This window comes from Diachasmimorpha longicaudata, chromosome 12 (assembly GCF_034640455.1).
Source record: "Diachasmimorpha longicaudata isolate KC_UGA_2023 chromosome 12, iyDiaLong2, whole genome shotgun sequence".
In the NCBI taxonomy this organism is placed as follows: domain Eukaryota; kingdom Metazoa; phylum Arthropoda; class Insecta; order Hymenoptera; family Braconidae; genus Diachasmimorpha; species Diachasmimorpha longicaudata.
Window position 1 is genome coordinate 4738661 of NC_087236.1, and position 9555 is coordinate 4748215.

Sequence of the window (9555 nt, forward strand, 5' to 3'; positions counted from 1 at the left end):
TTTATTAAATGATATATAGGTACCTGCGATATGTTCGTCCAATTTAGTATAGCATAGAATTAATAATTTATTTATGAGCTTGATATTTACGAAACTTTCAACATTTCCAGTATTTTTTACTTTCCCTAAAATAATTATACAACTTATTCTCAATGTTCTAGAACAACAGTTTGACCTTGGTGGTTCTGGCGGAATAACATCGCCAAGGAGAGACCAGCCTATTGACCAATTACCTCAAAAAAAAAAACTGAACAACAATAACTGAACAAAAGAATCATAATTCACGAGATATGTCTCACGTCGAATACACATGTACCACAGAGGATCCAGAACAGAACTGATAGAATATTCGGAGCATCAAACACACCATCGTACAGACAAGAATAGAATCATTACTCATTCCTGGATCGAGAGGATCGTCGTGAAGATGAGAAACTAAATTTCTTCGAGACTTTTGCAATGGCCTTTCATGAGTATCGTGATTATGTTGGGGAGTAGACTCCATCGATAGGAATTTTTCAAATGCTTCAGTGCAATCACCTGATGGGAGGGAGTACTTCAGAGTGGGGTACAGCCATCAAAAAACAATTTCCAAGTATTGAATGACATAATGGACCAATCCAGTTGAACGATTAAACTGTACAATTGAACATGGCAAGTGGATTTTAGTGAAGTGCATCGGACATTTTCGCTTCTTTGAAGATGTTTTCAATTTTTCTAAAGAAGTTCAACAGTAGCTTCTTGCTCCTGACAATTATGCTGAATCCATTCAATTTAATGTTTTAAAAAATTTTTAATTGTGTTATTTATTCAATTGACTGTCAATTCTTCTAATTAACCCTTGAGAGTCTCCTGGATTTTCCACGAATTTCCTATTCTTTAAAATTAATTAATAATCTATTCCCCATGAGATAAATAAATTGAAGTTTGCTGGGGGTGAGGCCGTTCTATACAGTTGCCCTTTGATTTTTTTTTTCGGGGGAAAAATGAAAGATTAATTTATTGATTAAGGAACATTTTTGTTACAGAGAATGAAGCGGTTGAAAGTCCTCAAGCGGTACTTCCCCCATCATAAAAAATCCAAGAATTCCACGAGAAAGGAAACCATGTCGGCTTTTGTCAGTGTGATTCATTTGTAACAAGAAGAGGGAATTTGATCGTAGAGTAATGCCGCATAGACTCATACCTGCTGACGAGGTAATGAGGCACCACAGGGTGAAGTGAAGTATAACACACAATACTCGAGAATAAAGCACCCCGAGGGATACATATTCCCTCATGTTTTCAAAACGACTAGCTGGAGCTTTCATTGTGATTTTTTTTTTCCACAACATGATGGAAATTTATACGCCTATTTATTGTAATTGTATAATACGAGTTGGATTTTCCGTGTGATGAGTGTGAAAATATTCATGAAGTGAATGAGGGAATAATGGTACGCTGGGGGAAGAAATTCATGTGATTAAATGCCTAGATATTGCATATTAATATTGAGTGTATTTTTTCAGGTGCTAAATTAATATTACGATTGTCGTTCGATACTATATTAGATTATAAGAATACGCATCGATAATTCTGTGGACGAAATCTATTAAAAATTCTATAGATTTTCTGGAGTTGGAATTTTCTTTTTGAATTATTATTGGGACGATTTTAAATTGGATGAGTTGTGAAGTTAATTGAAAATATGTCGTTATAAAAATTTTATCCAAAAACGCATTGCAAAATATATTGATTGTCTTGTGGTAAAAACAATTCTCCAGTGGTTGTTGTTATTCGGAAAATATAATTTAAAAAATTAAACATGTATTTCCGAAAGTATGAGAAAAATAATTTTCTCCCAAAAAATGATTTTTGGGAATTGGATTGCAAAAATACGTCGGTTGCAATGTTTTTAACCGGATGCATAAGGGAAATAAAATTGTTTAAAATGAAAATCTATTTATTTGTTCGAAGTTATGAGAAAAATTTATAATTCTTAGAGAAAGCGAGAGAGCTTTCCTACGGAATTGTCTGATACGTAAATGGTTTTCAGTGTCGTCGAGTGTGGGATAAACACCGACCTTTTCCCAATAGAATCCACGAATCACCTGGACTTTTCATAATCCTCAAGTTTCTCAATTTTATAGACGTCAATGATTTCCTCGAAATGTAAATAAAGTATGCAAACATTTATTGCGTTATCAATCAATCCCATTTGGATGGTCTACATTTTAATGTATACGAGCATTAATTATCGTAGGCAGATATTAATATTAAGTAGAGGTTCCAATATTTTTTAGTGATAGTACTATCGAGCATGTGATTTTTCGCTGAATACAACTTAATTGTCTACTTTAAATTAAGTAGAAATTATCACAGACATGTTTTTAAAAAAGCTCAAAATCTGGAATGGGCTGAAGTGGGTGAAACGAGATTCGTCAGGGGAACACAAGTGCAAATCAAAGAAATATTTTCAATATTGCCCGAGTAGTGAGTCCCTATTTAATTTGTTATTTTCCAAATATTAACGAATGAAGAGAATAGTTAAAGGGTTATTACCGGCATCTTCACATTTTTCAAGTTTTTTTCCCTAGAAGACCGAACATACTTCAATTAAATATAAAGTATATTCGATTCGAAAATATTTTTTAAAATTTTTTCCATTTTATTTTTATTCAATTGTAAGTGCAAAGGCCTTTGTCATTTGCCCCTCACTGTAATCAATCTCTCATTACCTCTCAGAGGCCTCAACTTAATAATAATAAAAATAATAATAACATCTACAAAGAATCTTCGAACAAAATTTAGATTTTTTGCCAAATTCCAATAGAGTTTCAAAATGATTTTTTTGAAAAATCTAGACACATTTTATTACGTCTTTCGTTTATATACCTCGACCTTCTCCACATCTTTAAATTCAAGGATAACGTAAAACCCCTTCTTTCGCAGTTCAGAACTCGTTGTGCAGAAGTATTTCACCATCACTTTAGCATACGCTAATTTTTCTGGAAAACTTATCCTCAAGCTGAATCTACTCAACTCGTTTCATCTCTTCACCCGAAAATATTCAGTTCCCATTGACATTCCCCCCACGAAAAATCCTAGAAAAAGTTTTTCACGCTCCCGACTGATTTTATTTGATCATGTCTCATCGAAATTCGTCGTGGAAACTCTTCTCAGTGTCGACCATTTTGCTGTCGAGGAATAAATCCATTTTACTCAACACCTCCGACAAACTCAGCATTCTGTCATGATTAATATCAGAGACTTCGATTAAATGTTGCGCCTCCTGAATCGCATGTCTTGGATTTCTTGGATCAATGTACATCTGTAATTGGATATGAAGTAAATGTGAATAATAGAAAAATGCAATTAAAAATGATTAGCGTTCATGAAAACGTCGGATTAACCAGTTCCCATTTTTTTTAATTAAAAAAATAAAATTCTACAAATTAAATTTGTTAAGTGAAGTTATTATATTATTTATTTTATGTATTGAACCCTTTTGTCCTCTGTAATCTACGAATATTTTCTCTAGAAGATTTTGGATTTTTTTACTCAAAATCCTCCGAAGAAAAAAATTTGCAAAATTAAATGAGACGAAAAAAATTAAATTCAATGCAATATTACCAGAAGTTCGGTTCTGTCCGCTTGTCCATCTTTATTTTTATCGATGAGATGTCGAAACTCCTGTCTCCGGTCCTCACTTCCCCCGACGGGTTTGATCTTCTGATTCTCGTGAAATTCCCCGCCGATTCCGTCCGACGGTAAATCAGCAAATTCATTTTCAGTCAACTGCTCGTCCCCGTCGCGATCTAATTAATGAAAATCCAGCTTTCACAATTATTCTCGTCGAGAAAAACACTGGAAAATTCACGGAATTATTACGTAATCGCGGAGCGACATTTCTTTTCATCAAAAATATTGCAAATTAATTATTACCGAACCGTCAGTAATTTTACCCAAAAAATTCACCCCACGATCCCATAAAATTTCCGTCACTTTTCCAGTTCTTTTCTCTCAGAAATTTAGAAAATAAAAAATCATTAGCTGACGTCATTTAATGTTCAGTGCAACATAGTTATCCTCACGACCAATTAAGGCCCTTGAGATTATGTTAATTAAATAAATAAAATAATTTTTATTTCCGGCAAGCACTTTGCGACTTCCGGACTATCACCAGAATTTTTCTTAACAATTCTTTCCCCCTATATTTTACTCCTTAAAAAAATGAGAATGTGACAGCTGTCAGCAACTCCTCTCACACAGATCCCAATTATAATTCCCCTAACTCACCGAACTTTTCGAATAAATCCTCGACCATCTGCAGTAATGCCCGATGGCTGCTCTCGGGATGAGTGAAAGCGAGAAATTCATCGAGTGCCAGCTTTTCAGGATCAGTTCTTGCTGCTTCAATCCACCTCGCTCTATCCCTCATAATACTTTCTTTCAGCGATCTCGGTAGTTGCGAATGCTTCTTGTCATGCGAGCTAATATATTCCTCGGAAAAGCCATGAGATCGGAGGAAAAAGGCGTGATATTCCTCCCACGAGATTTCCCCTGTCACAAAAAACCCATTAAATATGATAATTTTGAGATGTTACGGATTTTAACCTACGCTAGTACTACAATATAATCCTATAGCCCTACGTCTTATCCTAGTACTATTTTAATAAAATAGGGAGGACATCTGTCTATCATATTCGACGAATTATCATTTTTACTCTGGGGATTTCCCCATAATTTTTCCTGATATTACAATAATAAGTTGGAGTGATAAATATATTTATTACTCTATATATTTATCACTAGAGTAATAAATATATATATAAATATAAATAAATTTATAAATAAATATATATCTGTTAAACGTTTGACCCACATATTCCATAATATCTCAACCAATAAATTTCATTGTACTGCGGTCATTTGTATTAAATATTTCTCTGGATATTTTCCCTCGTAATTATTGTTCACTTACCATTTCTGGGATCATCATCGATCGCCGTAAACAGCCCCACATTTTCCCGCATAGCCCGATTAATGTGATCAATAATTTTCGCATGAATCCACTTGGACAACTCCTGAATACTCAGTTCCTGATTCTCATCGGTATCCGCTCGCCTGAAGACGTCCTCCAGGAGCAATTTCGGATGCTCCTTATTCTCCATATCCTCGATATCGCGAATCACCTGTGCGTTTCCGTTATCGCTCTTGCCAGCCTCATTTCTCCTCTCGTCATTCGTCAATTTAACGGCGGAATCCACCTCGGCGACGAGCTCCTGGATTCCGTGACCCTCAGCTCCTCTGGAGCTCTTCAGTCTCATGGAGTTATTGTACTTGATGTAGACAAAGCACACGTAGATGACGAGTGGCACCAGAATTGTCCATCGGGTTAGCCGAATGAACCTGAGGTCAGGTTTGCGCATAGTAAAGTCGTCAGACGAACAAGTGATTAATTCCGAGGGGCATTACACGGAGGGAAAAGTTGGATTAAAATTACCTGAAAAAATAGGGATTAATTTTAGTTTATTATAGATAATTGTGGGGTGGTAGGGACCCGAAGAGACAAGGAATGATTAATTTTTTGACGGTCGGGGCAGATATTTTTCGGAGAGTAAAAAATATTTGGTGAAGTGACGATTCGGTGGTGAAGGGGTGAAATAGTTGAGTCAGTTTTCAGTCGAGTTTTTGGGAAATATCCCCGTATTTAAGGGAGATAGGGAAATTTTTGTTATAACATTTGTTGTAGTGCTTAATTAGTTCTATAAAAAAGGTTCAGATAAAAATTTTGATATCTCCACTGGATTTTGAGATATACATTAAAAACGGAGCGGCAGGAAAAAGTGATTTATGAAGTTTTATCTTTCGCTACTGAATTTGGACAAATTTTAATAATAAATCTGATAATAACAAAAATTTCCGCTTTATTGAGAAAGTGAGTCCAATCTTACAAGAAAGCTGTAAATTATCGAATAAAAAAAATTGTATGGCGGTTCTAAACAAACAAAACCGCAGGTTCTAAATTCTTTCGTTAACATAACAGAAAAAGATTTATTTTATTAAAATAAAATTAAAATTTCCAGTATAATTTAACTGACAATTTACTCCAGTAATAACTGACAACCCAATTAACCACATTCAGTCCGTCAATTTTTAACGAAATCAAAACTGTCACTCTCAATTTCGGAGTTTAGCCACAAATTACCGTCAGTTTTGGTAATTTTTTCCGGGTTAACGAAGGAAAATTCTCTATTTCTCGTAATTTTTCCTCGCTATCAGTCGATAAGGTCCGGTAAATCGAGTTTCCTTCTCGACCACTCGACTTATTCAGTAATTTATCTCCGTTTTTTTTTTCAGTGGAGAAAGTTCATTGATCGTTTATGGTAAATTGAGCGTCGAAGGCCGATTAATGGACGTTCGAATGTCCCTTATCACTAGTCTCACAGATTCAATGATTCTTGGATTACTATCACTAGACACTTTAAATTGCATTTCTCCCATTCGATCCACTTTACGTGTTTGGCCTCGGGCAGGTGATCGAATTTCGGAAATTGGATGAATCACACATGTGCACTTTCCCAGAAATCTTTCTGTCAAAGTGCACCTGCACACTGACAGCTCAACCAAAACACAACAAATGGCCTCCAGGGGTCAGCTGACGTAATTAAATAATTACGTGAACAGCCCTTCCCCATCGATTGTTCGTCATGGGGAGAATTTCGAAGTGTTAAAATTTTTGTTTATGAGATAATTAATTTTTTTAGGACTCGAGAGATTAATTAATAAACAGTCGGTGGCTGATAAAGGAGGAAAATTTTATTTCTGGAGACGAAGGGGTGATTTTGTCGGGAGTTCTGCGACTGATGGGGTTTTTAATTTGGTTATTTGTTCGTTTATTGTTTATTAATTGCCGCGTAAATAAACAATCACCATTGACCGATGGTGCATTGCCGGCACAAACAGGGGGTGACTCTACTGGTTCCTGTGTTATCAACTACAGTTGCTGTAGAATTCTTCATGATCAAACAAATTTTTATTTAAACAAATTATGAATGAATAAATAAATAACTGAAATCGTCGATTTTTAACATAAATATTGTGGAAATTAGTGAGAAGATGAAGACAAAAAATTGGAGTTATCATAATATGTGAGATACAGTAAATTATATTTAAAATATTTATTAAAAAATTAATATTCATTTAAAAATATAGGAGAAAGTGCATTTTTAATCAATTCTTGAAATGTTGATAGTCATTTGGAGTTTAAGGAGAACAACCTATAAATTTTAGTTCAAAAAGTAATACTTAATAATCTTAAATTTTCATTTGATTTTAATTTCAATTTCAAGAACTTTAATTTCCAAAAATTCTAAAACTAAATAATTGATTTTAATTATTAAACAGTCTTCAAAGATATCAAAAAATCTAAAATCAATACCCGGAATTCCAAGACATTCATTCAAAATCCTTCCAAACCTAAACAAAACTCAAAATCGACTCTCCCCTTCCCCAACAAATTTCCCCCAAATTTTCCTCCCCCTTCAAAAAAATCTCCCCCAATTTCCACCGAGCCCTTTCCCCCTTCCCAAAGTAAATCCCCCTTCATCCCCTACCCCCTCACTCCCCCAATTTTTTCCACCCCCAACCTAAAACATAACTCCCCCCACAATCCCCTGAACCAATCGCTACGAAAATCCCTCGAATTTTCACACGCCACCCAGCTGAACCCGACCTCCACAAGAACTTGGAAATTAAAAACGTTTAACGACTGTGAGAACGCCTCAGTAATAGAATGTCGTTGACAGTAGAAGTCTTAAGGGCACAGGCATGAACAAACTCCAAAAAAAAAAAACAAACCGCCATCACGACACGCACTAGAACGTAAGACAGAGTAACAAGAGGGATTTAAGAAGGAGTAAATAAACGATTGAAGAAAAATAAATTTTAAAAAATTCCCACACACACACACACACACACACACATGAGAAAATGTTTGAGGAGAACATTCAGGGGGATGAGGGGTGTGTGGAGTATTGTGCGATGGCGAGTCCACTGGCCCTGAGCTTTGCTATTTCTTGTGCCACTGGAGATTTCCTGGAGACATATACACACACACACACACATACATACATACACACACATAAGTCCCTCTGATGTTTCTCTCCTCGTCTTCACGTCACAACGTCGCACCTGCAAAACTAACTAGTCGAACCTGATTAAACTCTGCCCTATGTGTCGCTATGAATCCGTCTGTACACTCCTCCCTCCCTCCCCTCCCCCCCCCCTCCCCACACCACCCATCCGCCCAGCTAACCATCGAGTTTACTCATCACCCTTTTCTTCACTATTCCACTTGGAGTTGTACTCTCTCGATTTCAACTTCTTATGCGATACCTCTTGTTCGTCACGACATTGCCATCTCTTCTTTTCTTACTGTTATCTCGATTCCTTGTTAGATATCTTTGAATTTGTATTCTGGGAAGCTGAGTATACCGTGGTGATGACAGGAGGGTGATGGGGAGTGTTGAAAATTAGTGGGGATGGAGAGAAATATTGGAAAGAGGAAAAACAATATGATCTATTGGAAATGGGTCATAAGAAATAATAATTCAATAAGTAATTTAAACTATTTTATTGTTTATATTTTGAGTCAAAATAATTATGCTCGGAAGACACGTCCACTCTATACCGATTGGTCGACAAAGGGAAACAACACCCTGGACCTTCCAGCCACGTATCCTCGAAGACTCCTATTCATTCCACTTTGTCTTCATACTTGAAAACAAGCCGAAATGTCATACCTCACAGTTCTCAGAATTCGAACCCATAAAAATGTCTTTCAACAGTCAGAAGAGAATAAGATTGACTTTTGTTCTCTATTTATTTTATGAAAATCCAACATGATCGCATTGCAGACGTACCTAAAGGGGAAAAGGACTTTTCTGTTCAGAATCACCCCCGGAACATGCCGGTTCAGAATCGATCTCGAGATCAAATTCACCCTGTGTTTAAGTTTATATTAAGAGGATGAGGTCGTTGTTTACTGGAGAGGCTGTTTATGTGGTCTTACGACGATAACTCCAGTTTATGTCTATTAAATAATTTATAGAAATTTTTGTTCCTGGAAAGAAAGAAATCATGATGGGGATGTTTTGGTTTTCGAGATTTCTAGAGCTTTTGTCAGTTCGACGACTGCTCTCGATGTGTGAACACATAATCGTTAAGTAAAAGTGCTCTTACTTATATCGTCTATTTTTTCATTAACCTGGATTCCAATTATTAAAATTTAATAAGAAATATTTGGAAAAGGTGCGAGGGGGGGAGGGGGAGTTGGATGATTATGGAGATGGGGAAATTTTAGGGTTTGGGATGGGAATATTTGGGGAGTAGTGAAGTTCGATCCCCCCTCATTCGCGAAAATTAATGGAGAGTTGAAAAATCGCGGTGCTGATGTACTTGAAATTATGAAGAGTTCAATAGAACTCATGTATTCCATCGACACGTGATGTCTCGCGGCAGTGACTTGCATAGTAATTTTAATGGTTAAATTCTTCGTAGTTTTCGAGTGGC

The 9555-nt window shown here is 36.0% G+C and overlaps 2 protein-coding genes across 3 annotated transcripts in view; one reads left to right on the forward strand and one right to left on the reverse strand.

Moving 5' to 3' along the window:
* The window catches only part of LOC135167778 (PDF receptor-like), a 31324-nt gene extending 29149 nt beyond the window's left edge, over nt 1-2175 (forward strand). For both annotated transcript variants that reach the window (XM_064131299.1, XM_064131300.1), the window contains exons 14-15: nt 162-654; nt 1029-2175. In XM_064131299.1, coding sequence (XP_063987369.1) covers nt 162-174 — 13 coding nt within the window. In that variant the 3' untranslated portion in view covers nt 175-654; nt 1029-2175. The remainder of the gene's footprint in view (nt 1-161; nt 655-1028) is intronic.
* LOC135167779 (45 kDa calcium-binding protein) lies at nt 2153-6604 on the reverse strand. Its single transcript, XM_064131302.1, has 5 exons — nt 6191-6604; nt 4964-5485; nt 4279-4542; nt 3613-3797; nt 2153-3310 (listed from the first exon to the last, which is right to left on the reverse strand). Exons 2-5 carry the CDS (start codon nt 5409-5411, stop codon nt 3131-3133), a joined length of 1077 nt encoding a protein of 358 aa, XP_063987372.1. The 5' UTR covers nt 5412-5485; nt 6191-6604; the 3' UTR covers nt 2153-3130.
* Nucleotides 6605-9555: the final 2951 nt, after the last annotated feature.